Source organism: Podarcis cretensis, assembly GCF_951804945.1.
Source record: "Podarcis cretensis genome assembly, chromosome: 5".
Lineage (NCBI taxonomy): Eukaryota > Metazoa > Chordata > Lepidosauria > Squamata > Lacertidae > Podarcis > Podarcis cretensis.
The window spans coordinates 53585201-53603971 of record NC_137174.1 but is presented as its reverse complement, the minus strand read 5'-3'; the positions used below and the strand labels follow the sequence as shown (position 1 = coordinate 53603971).

The window sequence follows — 18771 nt, the reverse complement described above, 5'->3', positions numbered from 1 at the left end:
CACAGTTTACTTGGCTCTCTGTCAGCTATTCAACAAAGCATATATAATTCATTGTGTTCTGATAAGCTGAATTTGTTGTGTACTAGTTCTCTCCCAAACCCTGTTCTGGCTATATATTGAAAAGGCCACTTCATACAAATGTAATTGCTTGATTCTAAGAATAACTTAGGTAGAGCTGTAAATGTTTTTCATTAAGTGTTAATAATAATTTTAAAGTAGCAGAAGTGGAATCTCCAGCCCATAGGCCTAACTAGTTCTTCTAGGCCTTTCGATTTGGCCGGCAGGGCCATTTCAACCAAGTCACACTCACCTTCCCTACATCAGATTAGCATCTATTCTTCACAAATATATTCCCCACCCCCAGGTGATCAAGTCAGCCACCGAGGGGCTTTGACTGGGGGTTATTATGACACAAGAAAGTCTCGACTTGAACTGCAGAAAGATGTAAGAAAGGTGGAAGAAGAACTAGGAGAACTTGAAGCAAAGCTCAATGAAAACCTGCGAAGAAACATTGAAAATATCCTTCATAGTGCTTGTTCATATGTGGAGGATGTTGCTGGTGGGATTGCTTATTTGCCTGTTTCTCAGTAAAATAACTGCATTGTGTGTAAGAGAATGGATGACTGAGGTACAAATAGTGTGTGAATGCTGTTGGTAGTTTTGTATGTCTCTCAGTGTACATGCATTTGTCTTCTGCATGAAGACGAGTAAGAGATGACATAATAGAAGTTTATAAAATTAACCCTGGCATGGATAAAGTAGATAGAGAAAAGTGGGGGGGGTGGTTTCTGTCTCATGACACTAGAACTCATGAATAACCAATGAAGCAGTGTTGGAAGATTCAAGATGGATAAAAGAAACTACTACTTCATGCAGCACATGGTTAAACTGTGGAACTCACTCCCACAGGAGGCAGTGATGGCCATGAACTTGGGTGGCTTTAAGAGCAGTGACCAAATTCATGAAGGAAAGGGCTGTCAGTGGTTCCTGGCCATGATGGTTATGCTCTTCCTCCAATGCTTCTGAATATCAGTTGTTGGAAACCACAGAGGGGAGAGTGCTCTTGTGGTCGAATCCTGCTTGCTGGTTTCTGACAGGCAACCGTTCAGCCACTGTAAGAACAGGTTGCTGGACTAGATGGGCCATTGGCCTGATCCAGCAGGCTCTTCTTACGTTCTTATGCTTTGGTCACTGTTCGGGAAACTCAGAAGGGCTGGTTGCTGTTAAGAAAAGTAGTGTTAGGTATATTGTTGCTGAGAATCAGTCAAGATTTGCTCAGCCTAGAAGAACAGAAAAAGGGGTCTTAACCATATATTTGCAGAGAGTAGCTCTTCACCAGTAGTGTTGTAGAAACCGAACAAATATGCCAGGAGCTTTGCTCAAAAAGTGCATATGAGATTGTTTTTGCTGGGTTTGTGGTTAAGTCTGGTAGGTGATTAGCTTGTAAGTACAATTTTCAGCCATATTGTAACTTGCACTGCATTTGTTTATAGAAGGTTGTGGCATGTAGTATTTTTGTCCATGTTAATAAGCTATGATTTGTAAACAGCCTTTATTGCTGTAAAAGGATTCATTTTTTAAGACCAACAACATACTGATTTTATATCATTCATAATGTTCATGATGATCAGAATTTTTCCTTAGCACACTGCATGGATTAATAATGAAATTGATCAGCTAATGAATCAGATGCAGCAGATTGAAACCCAACAAAGAAAATTCAAAGCTTCCAGAGACAGCATCTTATCAGAGATGAAAATGTTGAAAGAGAAGAGACAGCAGTCAGAGAAAACATTTATGCCTAAGGTATGGGATCATAGATTTGTAGCGTTGGAAGGGACCACGAGGGTCATCTAGCCCAACTCTCTGCAATACAGGAATATTTTGCTCAACGTGGGGCTCGAACTCATAGCCCTGAGATTAAGAGTCTTATTTCTCTACTGATTGAGCTATCAACAGATATAATTATAATCCTAACAACTGACTCGCAGTGGCTGGTTTAATGGAATAGAGCAACCACTGGTGCATCTACAGCCCAGTCACTTGTACCAGTCATGTCAGCAGCAGGAAAAAAACGCCCCTTTGCTAGTTCAGTTCCTTTGCTGAATCATGCTAATTGCCATCATATGACAGCAGTAGGGCCTGCTCAGGATCCAGCAGATCCTTTGCTTACAAGTGGGCATTCCCCTGATGGTGGAGCTTCCCCAGCAGCAGAGTCTAGTAAAGGGCCACTTCCGCTCCATCCAAACACCCTCCAGCATGACAGTTCAAGGGCTTTGATTGCTCTTCCTGCACAGCAGATTATACTTTCATTATCTGGATTGTTCAGTGTGCTATCCAGTAGATTAACTGGTTTTAAAAAAGGAATCAAGCAAGAAATAGTAATAGTAATGCTTATGATTATGATTATTTCTCAGTCCAGTTTCATATTCCCTGAGAGTCCCTAAGGCTGCAGAGTAGGATTTTACTTCTGAGTAGGTACATATATGAGTGAGATCACTGTTGTTGCTTATTGCGTTTAAGCCTTTTTTTATATGGCATTTGCTGCTAGGTCACATAATTAGATAAATTGGAAGGCTGCTTTCATGATACTCACATTTAATTTTTTCTTTAGCAACGCAGCTTACAAAGTTTGGAGGCAAGTTTACATGCTATGGAATCAACCCGGGAGTCTTTAAAAGCAGAACTGGGGACAGACCTGTTGTCGCAGCTCAGTTTAGAGGACCAGAAACGAGTTGATGCACTTAATGATGAGATCCGACAGCTACAGCAAGTAAGGACACTTAAAATGAAAAATAAAATTGCTGTGTTTAAGAATGTTGGGAAATTATTTACAAAAGCCTGTTCAGAACTATTTCCTTCCCCACTTTCTACCTTTGCTACCTTTTCATTTGGTAGCAAAAATAGTGTGATACCAACGTTCGTCATTCATAGAGCTGATCCACTGGAATCAATGGATGCCCATAGATTTCAGTGGGCTTGCTAGAATGTACTTATAAAGCATGTATGTAAATAGTGGAGAGCATAAAGCATTTAATGAAATACCAGTAAAACTGTTTAAGCTGATAATTTGAGTTTTGTAAACCACTTTGAGGTTTTAGTAACATAAAGCGATGTATGAATATTGTGAAATAAAATATTTTTTAAAAACAAACAGCCAACAATATTTAGTTGTTTCTGTATATCCATATGTATTTCTTGGTTTATAGGAAAACAGACAGCTTTTGAATGAAAGGATCAAGCTTGAGGGGATCATCACACGAGTCGAGACTTATCTCAATGAGAATTTGAGAAAGCGCTTAGACCAAGTTGAACAAGTAAGATATTTTATTTTGATCCACTCCATTCTTAACATTTTAAAAAAACTATTTTAAAATCATCACAGTGACTCGGTATTTACTGATGTGTCTCTAAATTAGTGGATGTTCACATAATATTTATTTATTGAACTGCCAACATTCAACAAATTTTGGAGAATCCTATGATGACACAAATATAAATTCTCTTTATGCAATTTTTGGTGTGAAGCTGCAATCTATATATTTCTAATCAATTATAAAAATGAGCTATTCAATAATAATATATTGTAAACCATGAAAAGTAACCTCTTCTAGTAGTATAGCCTATAGCTTCCTTATTTGCATCGGCTGAACTTGCATCCTGTTCACATTTTGCATTTTTAGGAGCTGAATGAGCTGAGAGAAACAGAAGGTGGCACTGTTCTTACAGCAACAACATCAGAGCTTGAGGCTATCAACAAACGAGTGAAAGATACGCTGGCACGCTCAGAAGGTTGGTAATTAAGAGAAGGTGTCATATCTAGTATATTTTATTAACATATTCTAAAATACAGTTAACTTAAAGTATTCCAAGAACAATTAACAAAGATTATAACACTGAAATAAAATCATGTTCAAAGAGTATACAGTACAAATAGTACAAAGAAGGATAAAGAATAACTAAAACTGGTAGCACAAGCCTGGACACATTAGCTGTGCTTCCCATTAAGCCCTCCAGAAGGGTACAAACTATAAAAGCTTACTGGACTCCCTTAATGCAGTGGATTCCATGGCTTCTTTCGGAAGCTGCTGCTAGAAGTTGTAGTAGATGCTGTGCTTGACATAATCTTAACATACCTTCATTTCTTTATACTGGCACATCTGGATTTTGTTGTCTTGTTCTTCATCACCTTTGGGAGTTTATTAACAACATTCCAGAGTACATTCCCACCCTACCCTGGTTATATTTTAAAATCATAGATATTATTAATAAAGATTTATCAATGTTCTGCATTTTCTTTGTATATCAAGTTGTAAGGCTCAATTTCAACTATACGTTTTTATACTATTCTTTGATTTGTTATACTAGATCTGGACAATTCAATTGATAAAACAGAAGCAGGAATCAAAGAACTCCAAAAGAGCATGGAGCGCTGGAAGAACATGGAGAAAGAGCACATGGATGCTATTAATCATGACACAAAAGAGCTTGAAAAAATGACTAACCGGCAAGGCATGCTTCTGAAGAAGAAGGAGGAGTGTATGAAGAAAATCAGGGAATTAGGATCACTTCCCCAGGAAGCGTTCGAAAAATACCAGACATTGAGCCTGAAGCAGGTAACAAAAGTGCTGAGTGCTCATCTCCAGAGACAGTGAGTGGTGGTTCATACCGTGCTCTGATGGATTTTCTCAATTCTTTTATACAGCTATTTCGCAAACTGGAACAATGCAACACAGAACTGAAAAAATACAGTCATGTCAATAAAAAAGCTCTAGATCAGTTTGTGAACTTCTCAGAGCAGAAGGAGAAGTTGATAAAACGTCAAGAAGAGTTGGACAGGGGCTACAAGTCCATCATGGAGTTGATGAATGTCCTTGAACTCAGAAAATATGAAGCTATCCAGCTGACATTCAAACAGGTATTATTTGGCACCCATTGTGAGTGACAGGGCTGTTTGATATGTTTTGAATTGCATGTTGGAAACAATTGTATTATGTATTTTGCATGTGTTCATATTTGTAAAGTTCATAAGTTGTCACCTGGTTTTATTTTTACAAGCAAACTGAGGTTACTGAAATCTTAGCAAGAACTTACTGTATGAAAAGGTCCTAACAGAGGCACATGTCTCAGACTAGATTCTAACCAGATTGTAAATAGTTGTAGGTGCTAGAAATTTTTTATACTGTACTACGTTTACCACAATTGCTATGAGTTTGATACAGGATAAACCTGCCCTTGACCCCACCAACTGCAGTATTGGCATTTGGTGCATGTGTGAAGAGACTCTGCTTGCATATCAATGCTCTACACAAGAGAGGAGATCCTGAGCCAATCCAGATTCTCTATCCCCACCCCCTCCCCTGTGCACACGTGGAGGAGCTTTGTGTACATATGTTGTTGCAAGCATAGGGTCCCTTATACACACAGAGTATAGGGAGCCAGCCCATACAGTCCCCAGTCTTTTGTCATTCAAGTTTTTTGTTTTGCCACAAGCGCCAGTGGCAAACACCAGTTTGCTACTTTGTGTTTAGTGCACTTTGGAAACACTGAATCAGCAATTATTAGAGTACTTCTTTAATCAGGTGATGGGATAGGATGGGATTTTCTAGGATGAACTCTTATGGCAGTACTTTACCAAAGTAGCTTTTGAAATCCTTTTAAATTACTTTTACAAATATTTGTCAGAAAGCCTTCAGGTTATTTGTGCAAAGATTAATATGGATTGAATTACACTTTCTCAAGGTCTCAAAGAACTTCAGTGAAGTCTTTCAGAAGCTGGTGCCTGGGGGGAAAGCTACACTCGTGATGAAGAAAGGTGATGTGGAAGGCAGTCAGTCTCAAGATGAAGGTGAAGGTGGTGCTGAGAGTGAAAAGGGATCAGGATCTCAAAGCAGTGTTCCTTCTGTAGACCAGTTCACTGGAGTTGGGATTAGGGTAATGGAATATTTTACCTTGCACTCTCATGACCACAAATTATATTATGGTAATGCTTAAGAATTAGCAGTAACTAATCTTTCATTGTTCCTGCAGGTGTCATTTACTGGCAAGCAAGGTGAAATGAGAGAGATGCAGCAGCTTTCTGGTGGACAGAAGTCACTTGTGGCTCTAGCCTTAATTTTTGCTATCCAGAAATGTGACCCTGCGCCGTTTTACCTCTTTGATGAAATTGATCAAGCCCTAGATGCCCAGCATAGAAAGGCAGTTTCAGGTAGAGTCTTGGGTATTTTATTGTTCAACACAATGCTACATATTAATTATCTAATTGCAGTTACAAAGAAAGCTTCTCATAATAAAAATAATTGGGATTATAGTTTCACTGTAGCTGCTTAATATGACATATGTGCGTCTTGTGGCTGTCCTCTGGGGTACAGAAGTGAACTGCTGTTATGCTTCTCGGGAACACAGTTGGCTGTTTCACTGTAGCTAAAGGAAGGAACACAGGGAGATATTTGCCACTTCAAGTTGACCAGTTCCCTAGCTCTGTGGATTCCCCAGATATGTCTGGGTCTCACTGATGGGAATGACATTGTAATAGTAAGGCAGAGTATGACTTCTAGAAGGTAATCTGGCTTTATTAAGATGTGTAAACCTTATAAACCAACCTGGGGCCCTTCTTAGTGTTCCTCCTCTACATGACGTCCAGAGGATGGCAACATGAGAATGGGTCTTTTCTGCAGCGGCTCTCTGTTTGTGGAATACTCTCCCCAGGGAGATTAGTCTGGTGCCTTCATTATATATGTTTTTAGATACCAGGCAAAAGCATTCTTCTTCAACCAAGCCTTATTGCTACTGCTTCCATCAACCTTGGAAAAGTTTTCATAGTGGCAGCCCCAAACCTGCTCTGGCACATTTTCTGGAATGACAAAAGAGCAGTGCAGCAGCCAGGAAGATGGAGTTACCCCTTGATTTCTTGACTGGTATATTCCCAATTATATATTTCTTCCAAGTCCTTCCACATTTATTCCATACATGATGAATCAAAAGCTGACCAAATCGAGCTCCTATGACAGTTTGCAGAATAGTCATGTGATGCCCACTCGAGCCAATTGCTGAAATTTGCTTGCATTTTAATATCACACTTTGTTATGTACCAGAACTTGCTGCATTTTATTACTTACCCACTAAAGAAATGCCTGGAAAATTATTTCAATGTTCGTTTTACTTCCCCAGATATGATCATGGAACTGGCAGAACATGCTCAGTTTATTACCACAACTTTCAGGCCGGAACTGCTCGAGTCTGCTGATAAATTTTATGGTGTAAAATTCAGAAATAAGGTATGCAATTATAAAACGTGTTAAATAAATTATTGTAGGCAATGGCTGAAGTCCCTCCAAAGCATGATGGGACACTGTTACCATAAATAATAAATCTGGAACTTGCTTATAAATCACTTCATAAACAATAAAGGCACATGAATTCAACAGGCTTATGTTAAAGGCTGCGATGGCCTCTGACACATTTCTAGTGACTTGATTGCTAATGTTTGCATAGATTTCAGCTTCATTTGACTGACTGAAGGCAAGGGTAGTACTGCACAGATGTCTAGATACACAGACATTTCAGAACATATGACTGGAGGGTTTTTATTTTTTACCTTTATTATTTTTAGTACAAAGTACGTGCTGTCCTCCTTCTAGGCTGCTTTCTGTAGATGACAGTCTAAAAGTAGGAGAGTATGCACTCCATTCTATTAAAGATCCTGTGCCAAGAGTTTGAATTGTGCTGTTTGTATAAAATACGTAACTCTTGTCATTTAGAGTGCAGACCAAAGCCGTGATGTGTCACATTTGGGGGTGGTGTGTGTGGATGGGATGGTCACCCTCCACCAGCCCAGAACAGCCCCACTGACTGTGAAGTGTAGCTCTCTTAACTTGCAGCTCCCTTTTTCTTCCACTGAAAGTGCAGGCTGGCAGAAGAACCACTGGCATGAATGTTCAAAACAGGGTGTTTGAGCGCTGCCCCGCTGGCCTCATTTGATGGCCTGTACCCACCCCTGGGAGGGACAAGCTTGTGGATACAGTGGTTGCTTTGCCACTTCATTGTGTTGCACTGCTGCCCAGCCAGGGTTTGAATTGCTCTGGCTGATTATTTTGCTCAGCCTTTGCTGTTCATAGGTGGTGGGATCAGGTATGCAGGACTCTAAAGCTCTGAGTAATGGAAATCTTGTTCTGACACTCATCACTCCAGTTTCTGAAACATCACAAGGCAGTGTCCATTCACTTTCAAATACAGGGGTCTTCCCACTTATGCTGGGGCTACATTCTGGGGCCCTGCATGCATAAGCAAATATTTTGTAAGTGGGGCTAAAAAGCCTCCAAATGCCCGTTTCCCCCTGCTGTCCAGCAGTCTCATTGTCACTCTCTCTCCACACCTAGAGTTAAAGTTCTGGGGCCAGCTGGAGACTGGAGGTTGCACAGAGAAATGGCTGCTGTGCTACTGTGCATGTCAGTTGCTAGGTGGGGAGAATGAACAGCCTACACAAAGCCCTGCTGTATCTCTCATCACTTTGGGGCTTCCTCCTCCCTCACTGAAGTCCTCCTAGGGCTCCTGGGAGGGTCTCCTCACTGGCCACAAGGACTCTCCAGCTCTCTCCTGCCATTTCCTGGTTTTAATCTCTTTATTTCCTGACACCGTGCATATTTGTGGTCACGTGCAAGTTTATTGTGTCTAAGTGGGATGATGCCTGTACATATTTGCAAGCATAAAGGTTAGAAATGGAAGCTGGATTTAGGATGCAATATTGCATGCTGAGATTTTCCTGCATGTTTTCAAAATGTAGAGTTGTGTGTGGAACATTTGGTAGAATGATTTTGTCTGGCTCATACATTAATTAAAAAAAGGTAAAGGGACCCCTATTAGGTCCAGTCGTGGCCGACTCTGGGGTTGCGGTGCTCATCTCACTTTATTGGCCAAGGGAGCTGGTGTACAGCTTCCGGGTCATGTGGCCAGCATGACTAAGCCGCTTCTGGCGAACCAGAGCAGCGCACGGAAACACCGTTTACCTTCCCGCCGGAGCGGTTCCTATTTATCTACTTGCACTTTGATGTGCTTTCGAACTGCTAGGTTGGCAGGAGCAGGGACTGAGCAACAGGAGCTCACCCCGGTGCGGGGATTTGAACCGCTGACCTTCTGATCGGCAAGTCCTAGGCTCTATGGTTTAACCCACAGCGCCACCCGTGTCCCCATACATTAATTACACAGTTACAGATTTACAGTACTGTAGAGGGAGAGTGCTTCATAAACACCATGGAGCTGTTATGTTGGCTAGCATCTTCATTGATTTCAAAACTGTGTTTCTTTTTCTGATTTAGGTCAGTCATATTGATGTGATCACAGCAGAGATGGCCAAAGACTTTGTGGAAGATGATACTACTCATGGATAAGTGGCAAAGAGCTGTCAGCCTGTTGGGAAAGTCTGTAAAATATTTGTTTCTACACTGGGCAGCTGTGTAAAATCTGAAATACATTGTGACTGTTCAAAAGCTATTTTAACATAAGTTAATGGAGCATCTGAATATTATGACTTCTGTATACATTGGATTCCATTTTACATATGTGCTGTTAAATTCTTTTATAAAATACCTGTTAATTTTACCGTCATACTATACCTGTAGCTTTAAAAATGTACTTTTAATGTGTCATTTTTGCTGTTTTAACTTTTTGGAGTTTTAAATGCCAGTTCTTCCTTCCCAGTTACAATTTTAATGTTTATACTGCCTCACATGGTTTTTTAAAATAGCTTCAATAAAATAATTGTTTTTAATGCTGTAATTTAGATACATGTTCTTGATATTGGGAACAGCTATACTGTCTACTATCACTTCATGTAGAATGCAGATTGTTTATGTGTATGGAGATCAATATTTGGCAATAGAGCTTATAGATGAATTTACTCCTGGCTTGTAGGTCATTGGCTTTTTAGATGTCATGATAGGTTACAGAGATTGGTTGTAAATCTTTATGTAAGCTTCTGCTTGTGATTCATGGGCTTTGGTGCCTCACAATCAGATAGGTTTTCTATTCCATCATCTTTACTCTGTTTTATAGCTTAGGAACTCATGCAACTCTGAACACCTATCATGCTCCACTTCAAGTTAGTTATATGCAGAGCATCTGTTCTGGTTAAATGAAGTATCTCATATTTCTACCATTTTCGTTGCTAGATAGCATGGGGTGGGAAATTTTGATTCTACATAATTTGATGTATTAGTGTAACATACTTATTCTACAGATGTTTTACAACAGGTGTGGGGAAACTTTGGCCTTCCAGTTATTACTGAACTACAACTCCCTTCAGTGCTAGCGAAGTTGGCTAATGGCCAGGGATTATGAAAGCTGTAGTTCAGCAGCAACTGGGTCATTCATATAGATTCTCCCACAAATTATATCTAAGATTAAAATCATGAGTTATCCCAATCTATCAGTGACTCCACAAGTATGTCACCTCCTTTCAGGTTTCAGTATAGCCATGTCAAAGAGAGAGAGGTTTACATCCTTCAGACATGATATCATTGCAGAAGTGGAGCACTCTGCAGAGCAAGACTTATGTGAGAATTTACCTCAAAATACCTTCCTTGATCATCTTCAATTGTACAAAGCAAGCAAGCAAACAAAAACAAAAACCCATTCAGATGCATCAGCTGTGCTGCATTAGCAGGAAAAAGATATTAGTTTGGTTTAATACTGACCCCCTCCCCTAGTAATTTAGGATAGTAGCCAAGTAATGTAGGATTAGTTCCATGTTTATGTCTGACTAGATTCAGATGGGCGATCCAAAATATATTATTTGCTATTGGCAGAGCCAAACTAGCAGCTGGTGGCATTGTAAAATAAAACTTTTAGAATGCCAAGCCAGGGAGGCAAGCCAAGGCTTCATTTAGTGTTGCTCGGGTAAACAATCTCTTAATACTTCAAAGTGTTTTAAAAATCTGTGCATAGGTTTACTTTCTTTTTTACAAAGTACAGTTTTTAAGGAGCTGATCAGTAAATGTTTTTTTAAAAAAAACATGAAATTGCATTGTTGAAGCTGTTGCACAATAAAAACATTTTTCCTTAGTGTCACTATTGTAGATTAGGCATTAGCACGTGGCATTCTTGGCAGGTGAGCAGCCACCCCACCGCATCTGCTCAACATGTTTTGTTTTAAACTGTTTTTAATGTTGTATTTTAAATTGTTGTAACCTGCCCTCGCCCTTACGGGTGAAGAAATTTATTATTATTAATAATAAAAAATAAAAGTCAGAAAGCTGTGTTTGGGCTTTGTAAGATAACAGCATTACAGTTAGCTCCTTTCCGGAGAACACGAAACCAGGGTAAGCACTGCGACCCTGGAATTTCTTACTTCTTGGACTATAGTAAGGTGAGCCCAAGAGTATTTTCAAATCTTTGTTCTCCATTCTTTTGTGAAACGGAGGACAGGAGACATTCCTATTATCAGGAGCAGATAATATATAATTTCACCTCAACTCAGAATCTGTGGATTTTGCTCGAAAATTCTCCAGGTTTTTACACATTCTCTGAATATTTGTTATCGAGCTGGTTCCCCCACACTAGTATTTGCTTAATACACAATGGATGGTTTTTAGTATTGACAAGTGTTAGTTGTTACACAATGGTTTATCACCCTTGTTTTCAGACTCTTGGTCATCAGGGATCAATTTCCACATCTGCCAAGGATTCCCTGCATATCTGGTCACAGAAGCCTTGTAGACCACACAGAATTCTAGTGCATGTCTTAGGAGAGGTGCAGGGAAACTAGTAGCCCTCCAGATTTGTTGGACTACAACTACCATTTCTGACAATTGGCTGTGCTGACTGGAGCTGATGGGAGCTGGGGTGGACACAGATTCTATATCCAAGTTCTAGAAGTACTGACTGTGGAGCAGAACACAACCAATTTTAATGTTGGTGGACAAACTAATTTCAGACATGAGATTAATTGAACCTGGCAGGCATAAAGTGTGCATTCTACCACTGAGCTGTGGCCCCTATCCTCATGGTAGGCTTAGTTAGTTCTAGAATCTGATTTCAATGCCAGGGCTGAATCCTAGAATGGATGTGCGGAACTTTTCGACTGTTGATTAGAGATGGGCAAATCTGTTAATTTTTGTTTCTCTGTTTTCTCATTTTTCAAAGCTTAAGTTCCATTCTCCACATTTCCACTTTACTGTGTGAATCTTATTCAAACCCTCATGAGCACCCATCATTTTAGCATGATATTTGATTGTATCCAGTTTTCCCTAACACATTTTTGCAAAGCAATTTTCCATAATATATATATATATATATATATATATTTATGCACACTTTACCCCAAAAGATGCATTTTTGTAAACGTTACTAGACGAGACCTGCATTGCAAAATTCAGAGGTCAAATTTGAAGGATGGCTGTGTTTTGGTTCTTGTAATGTTTTGGAAAGTGTGAATTTGATGAATTCTCTTTTAAATGCAAACTGAATCAAATCCGCCCCCGCCCCGCCCCCATCTCTATGACTGACCAATTTGGTGTTTTATTTTGTTCTGAAAAAAAGCATGCTAAACTACATCCCTTCCTCATCTGATACTGCACATCTAATTGATTGGCTGAGAAGTACCGGTATGTGGTAACAGCATATTTCAGCATCACTGGGGAGTTCTCGGTAGCTTCTAGTTTCCCTTTTGATGCCATATCCACTCCTCAACTATCCTGGGATTTAATAGCTGCATATCCCACCCTGGACCAGGGAAGATGATGTGCAAAATAATTCTCCACCAGTCAGCTCCTGCTACTCCCAAATTTCAAGCAACCACCAACACAACAGGCTCTATTTTGTGAAGTGGGCTGCTGGAGCACAAGGAGGGGATCAATTGGAGTGGGGGTTATTTTAATGGAAAGACAGTGGGCCCTGTACCATTCTTGGGCTCAGCTTGTGTCCAGAGGTCCCTTGTTTCTCAGTTCTGTGGCCCTGCCTATGATATTAAGCATTTTTGGCAGCATTTTTGTACAGCCCTACACTTACATTCCCAGGGTGGTTTGCAAGAAGAATGCATTTGCATTTTAATATTTTTAAATAGTAAGATAAAAGCCACAAAACAACAAAAAGCATAAAGCAGCAGGATAAAAATATATATATATCTGAAAAGCTTGGGAAAGATGAAAGTTTATTGCCGAGGCCAAAAAGGCAGTGAAGTAGGCTTGCAACAAGCTTCTTTGGGGAAAGCATCCCACAACTGAGTTTTAACCGCTCCGTACAGGCCCCACTCGCTCTGGTAATTATATATATAAAAAATTCTGCTATAGAGGCAGTGGCTGGCCTCATACAAATCACACATCTCTTGATTCTATGAAGACTCAGAGTGTTACTGTTTTGTTGCTTTTGACCAGGTTTCGACCAGTCATTTGTAGGGTTTGTTAGTAGAATCTATGATCTCTAGTAGGTTTGTCTTGGTTAATTGGCCTCTGAACCTCCGTTCTGTGTATAATGGATTGTGAGGTTCTAGTTTTGAAAAAGAATGCCCACACTAAATTATGCAAACCTGAAGCCTGCCTACCCTTGCCCTGAAGCAGGGCTGGAGGGACTTATGGCCCTCCAGATTCTGTCAGACTCTCACTGCCAGCAGCCCTAACCAGCATGGCCAATAGTCAGAAATCATGGGAGTTGTAGTGCAGCAACATCTGAAGGGCCAGAGGCGCCTCAACACAGCAGGAATAAGGCTTTCCGCGTCAGAGGGCAGGGCTTCCAGACTTGTTTTTTTTTAAATACCTGACAGTATTTGGTAGATAAATGTAGATGTTATTTGCTGAAGACAGCATATTTTCTTTATTGACAAAGCTTGACAAAATCAGAACCACCAGGAGTCAAGAATATGCATGTTAACTGTTTTACTTTCAAGTGTCCAATTCAAAATGCAAATTAAAACTTGCTTGAAATGGTCTCCTGAGACAAATTAATGTGGAAAAATGGAAAACTCTGCCATTTTAAACATTTATGGGAATTCATTTCAGCTCTGCTTGCTGTATGTGTTTACAGCCGCCAGGTGGTGTCTCTAACCTGACATCGCATGGCCAAGCCCATGTTTTTCTTTAACTTGCCAGCTGTTTCATATTAGTCAAATAGCAATGTGCAACTTCAAAGTGTTGCTGCCTTCAGGTTCCATTCTTCGTAAGGTTAATGGACAAAGTGTGAAGTAGTTTATGTTTCTTGAAGCAAGCAGTTGCTTTTAGCGTGCCTACTTATAAGCACAGCGGGTGAGCATCAATTTTCAGTGCTACTGGAAGCTTGACGCAGCTGTTTCAAATTACATTTCATGCACTGGCAATTATCTGCTTTGTTTGTTCCAAAAATTGCTGCATTCCTTCCTTCCTTCCTTTGACTCAATTTTTTAAACTAATTTACTCCAGTAGTACATGGCAATATTAGTATATGCTGGAAGGGGGGGGGGCAGCCTGGTGGAAATATGATGGAATAAATTGCAAAGTGAGTCTCGATACTTGATACAGAGACGCCCAACCGTTCCTTGCTTAATAGACGTGTGATCATTTTAGCTCAGGAAGTATCGCCATCAGGAATCCGGGTATTACTGTTACATAAGTATGCGAACCTCAGTGTTCAATTTGTGTTCAAACCTTAAAATAATGTTTTTAAGGTATTTCACAGATTTTTGTCCTGCTTTTAAATATAATGTCCCATTCAAAGCCGATCACCAATAAGTAACTATGTAAAACACACTCAACTGTTCTTTAACAGTTTTTTAAATAAAAAAAACTTAATAACTTCATTATTGTGTGCAAAAGAAATGTGAGAGGAGTGTGTTCTAAACCATGAGAAAGAAAAAAAGAACTCTATATATTTCACATCCTTGTGATTTTATGGACCTTCCTTTGTGCCGATTAACGATTATGAACATTGACAGCAATCCTATGTATATCTCCTTAAAAGTAAGTCTCACTGCATTAAATGGGCGTTACTCTCAGGCAAAAATTGCATACACAAAGTCACAATACCAAAGCTTCACTATTGGTACGTCTGCACCCAATTAGATTATTAAAGGGGTGAACTGTGGACAGAAAAGTTTTCTCAATTGTTAATCTGACTTGGATTGTTTCCTAATAATAAAATTCCACACAAACAAAGAAACAGAATTTCGACTCTTCTACACTTACAATTTCTAGTTGTATAGTTGCTGTTTGATCCAGTGTGTACCTTTGGTCACATGTTGTTTCTTCTTAGAGTTAGTGGAGGATTTTCCTTTCCACACTAATGCAGGGTTGTGCCTGAACAGAGAAAAGTTTGATGGGTGTGATCACACCTCTTAAATACTATCATGTTCCTTCAGTCTGTGAATGTCTGAGCTATGAGCATGTGCATTGGGATAGCCCTTTTGTGGCTTTGCAGGCTGGGTATTTGTATTAAATGTCTAGTATTGCAGAATTCTAACCTTGCCAGAGAATAGGAGATTCAGCAAGAAACTATTATTCAGCTGGTTACTGTGACAACATTTTGCCTGTAGCTAATGAATGCTGTCATGGGCAGTACAGTGGTACCTGGGGTTACAGACACTTCAGGTTACAGACTCTGTTAACCCAGAAATAGTACCTCAGGTTGAGTACTTTGCTTCAGGATGAGAACAGAAATTGTGCGGTGGCGGCAGTGGGAGGCCCCATTAGCTAAAGTGGTACCTCAGGTTAAGAACAGTTTCAAGTTAAGAACGGACCTCCAGAACGAATTAAGTTCTTAACCCGAGGTACCACTGTACTTTACTCAATATCATCATCTTTATTTGCCTCATCTCTCCTCTAAACTGAGCTTGCAAACTGACAGCTCACACCAATCAGTAGGAAATGGCTTGAAACAGATGTCTCCCAAACCTTGCCCACCGATCCCTCCACAAAGAAAAACAGGTGATGCTTCTACATATGCCATACAAATGAAAAATACTGAGGATCTGTTCTGGATCTTTCACAAAAGTTGGATTTTTTTATAGTAGGAGAAAAAGTGGTTTTTCTAGTACATTATTCCAAAATGGTAGCTGAATACTGATGATGTCATGTAGCAGCATGCAAAAAATAAAATAAAAATCCATCCCACCCCTGAACTATACCACTGTAAATGGGAAGTTTGGAAAGGCACTTACTTTAGTGCTGTATTTAAGCAGCAGGAATTTAAACAGAACTGTATCAGAGGATGTATGTGAGCAATTATTTCTTTTCCATCCAACACGCCATACATTAGACATAGGCAACCTTTGGCCCTCCAGATGTTTTGGCCTACAACTCCCATGATCCCTAGCTAACAGGATCAGTGGTCAGGGATGATGGGAATTGTAGTCCAAAACATCTGGAGGGCTGAACGTTGCCTATGCTTGCCATACATCATACATCACTGCTTCCTTAGATTCAGGCTTATCCACACTTCCTCTCGTCCTGCTGCTTTCTCCTGGGGAAAGCCACTCTTTAGCACTCAATCAGAGCAAACAAGAAGTCAGGTTTCCTCTGGACCAGTGCTTTCTAGGCATGGGACAAGCAGAAATTTGGACGAGCACTCCATTTTGTGGATTGATCTTCCCACTTTTGATCTAATTGATTTACTCAACATCACATGTTAGGATTGTAGCCTTAGAGGCTGTACATGCTTATTTTGAGAAGCAATTGGAGAAGCATAGCTTATCCAGCAGTAGTAAAAACAGTACCAGCTCCTTTATACAGGAATGTTTGTAGCAGTCTAATAAGCTTACCCTCATTTATTTCTAAATTCTGTTATCTGCAGTGCAACTTTAGCAATATGGCAAAAGTTCCATCTCTCTACCAGTTCAGGTAAGATCCACATCCCAAATGTCCTAGGAAGGAAAAAAAGTTAAGTCAGTTCGAGCCATGGCATTAAGATGCATTCTGGGCATTTATCAGTTTAAAAAGTCCTTTGTTTATTGTGATAAAATTCCAGAAAAGCTGCAGCAGAAGGTTAGGATTCCATGCCAACAATGTAGTCATTGCGGGAATGCCTTTCTACTCCATTCATGCTGTTTGTAATACAAGCAGGCTCCTCCAGAAATAAGACTGAATGTCTGGAATTAAACTGATTAAGGCCGCAATCCTGTGCACCCTTAACTGTGAGTTAAGTCCCACTGAGCTGTTGAATTTATTTCCCCAAAAAATATGCTTTGCACCAGTATTTAGAATATTTAGATCTTGTCTCAATGTCTCCACAGTTTGCACATCATAGTCTTGCCCCTACAGAAGCAACAACTTCACTGCTTCACTATTCATTTTAATAGAGAGGTTTGGCAGCACCCAACATTGCAGGGCAGCAGACACATTCAATGTAAACCCCAAATAGTTTACTAAATCTGAATGCAATTAACAACACAATCCTTTGCATGTTTATTCAGAAGTGATTTCCACTATAAGCCATGAGTCTTACACCCTACTAAGTGTGTTTCAGATTGCAATCTATGGACCAGTTTGGATAGCCCATTTTGACAGCAGCTGTCTGAGGCTCAACCAGATCCCGATTTACTGCATTCCATATTCCAAAAGCGTTGGTTGTGGTGTAGAAAGTCAGGGTCTAAGCATTCCGTGGAGCATGTCAGTAACTGCTTTGTCATATGCACACACGAAATAAATTGACAAAAAACTAATCACACACTGAATATAAATGGGTCATGTGACTTGGCCCTGTTTCCTGTTTCATTCCTACCTCAAAATTACTTGCTCTGTCAAATAGCCACCCCACCCCCTACCTCATCTACTTCGGAGTATAAAAAGAATCCTGCTATTCCAGCATAAAGTTTGTCTGCTAAAAGAGAAACCTAGTCATATAAGGGTGGGGAGAGAAGGGCGGGAGAGGTCTTTTGATTTGCACAGGTCTAGTTCCTAATCAGAAGGAATGATTTTGCCAGAGTTCTCCAATTACAGTGCTTTGGGGAAACGGATGTTGATGTGATATGTCACCTTTTTGTCTGTCCTGTGATCTTCAGCGATGGTGCTTGCTCAGAAACTGCTGGACATTCCAGTTTCTTTTTTGCTTCTGTGCCACATGCCCACACATTCATAGAATCATAGAGTTGGAAGAGACCACAAGGGCCATCGAGTCCAACCCCCTGCCAAGCAGGAAACACCATCAGAGCACTCCTGACATATGGTTGTCAAGCCTCTGCTTAAAGACCTCCAAAGAAGGAGACTCCACCACACTCCTTGGCAGCAAATTCCACTGTCGAACAGCTCTTACAGTCAGGAAGTTCTTCCTAATGTTTAGGTGGAATCTTCTTTCTTGTAGTTTGGAACCATTGCTCCGTCAAATTCACTCCTGTCAAATCAGTTTTGCACTTAGTTCCTCTGACTTTTGATGCAAATTGAGCAGAACACAAGCCTGAAGCTGGTTCTTTCATTCATCTTAAGTCTCTATCTTCTACACCGATCCTCCTTAAATGTTGCAGGTTACTCAGGGACAGTTTTATTACATGCAGCATTATCATAATAAAATCATTGGTCAAAACTACAGGGAGGTTTAAAAAATCCCTTTGAGCTCACTCCTCTCCAAATCAATATTAGAGATGCCTAGCATAAAAAAAAACCCCTGGACTTATTTCTCTGTAATTCTCACCTAGTGGTATCTCTATAACGTTTTCTGTTTTCATACACAGGACCCATAAAACAGTAAGGGAGATTAAGTGCATCCTTTTTCAACAACTCTAGAACAGTAAAGCCTGCTCCTCCAGGAAAACCACTGCAGCCATCCTTCTGGAATTGTGAAAGGTCATCTAATTCTGCTAAATAAATAAATAAATACATA

At 40.0% G+C, this 18771-nt stretch overlaps 2 protein-coding genes across 9 annotated transcripts in view; one reads left to right on the top strand and one right to left on the bottom strand.

The window, feature by feature from the left end:
• The window catches only part of SMC3 (structural maintenance of chromosomes 3), a 30083-nt gene extending 18835 nt beyond the window's left edge, over nt 1-11248 (top strand). Inside the window, exons 19-29 of the mRNA XM_079976070.1 lie at nt 365-517; nt 1655-1806; nt 2615-2773; nt 3210-3317; nt 3684-3792; nt 4369-4616; nt 4706-4918; nt 5743-5934; nt 6031-6208; nt 7171-7277; nt 9315-11248. Of these exons, the coding sequence (XP_079832196.1) occupies nt 365-517; nt 1655-1806; nt 2615-2773; nt 3210-3317; nt 3684-3792; nt 4369-4616; nt 4706-4918; nt 5743-5934; nt 6031-6208; nt 7171-7277; nt 9315-9386 (1691 nt within the window). The 3' untranslated portion in view covers nt 9387-11248. The remainder of the gene's footprint in view (nt 1-364; nt 518-1654; nt 1807-2614; nt 2774-3209; nt 3318-3683; nt 3793-4368; nt 4617-4705; nt 4919-5742; nt 5935-6030; nt 6209-7170; nt 7278-9314) is intronic.
• The window catches only part of LOC307216151 (uncharacterized protein), a 33962-nt gene continuing 21400 nt past the window's right edge, over nt 6210-18771 (bottom strand). For 4 of the 8 annotated variants that reach the window (XR_013838933.1, XR_013838934.1, XR_013838936.1 and 1 more), the window contains 3 exons: nt 16718-16819; nt 15147-15257; nt 6210-6853 (listed from right to left, as the gene is read on the bottom strand). Coding sequence is in view for 1 of the 8 variants with exons in the window: in XM_079976128.1 (XP_079832254.1) it covers nt 16720-16819; nt 18583-18745 (263 nt within the window). In the remaining 7 variants the exon portion in view is untranslated. Of the gene's footprint in view, nt 6854-15146; nt 15258-16717; nt 16820-18582; nt 18746-18771 lie in introns of all 8 variants that reach the window. The other 4 variants (XR_013838931.1, XR_013838932.1, XR_013838935.1 and 1 more) reach the window with 2 other exon arrangements.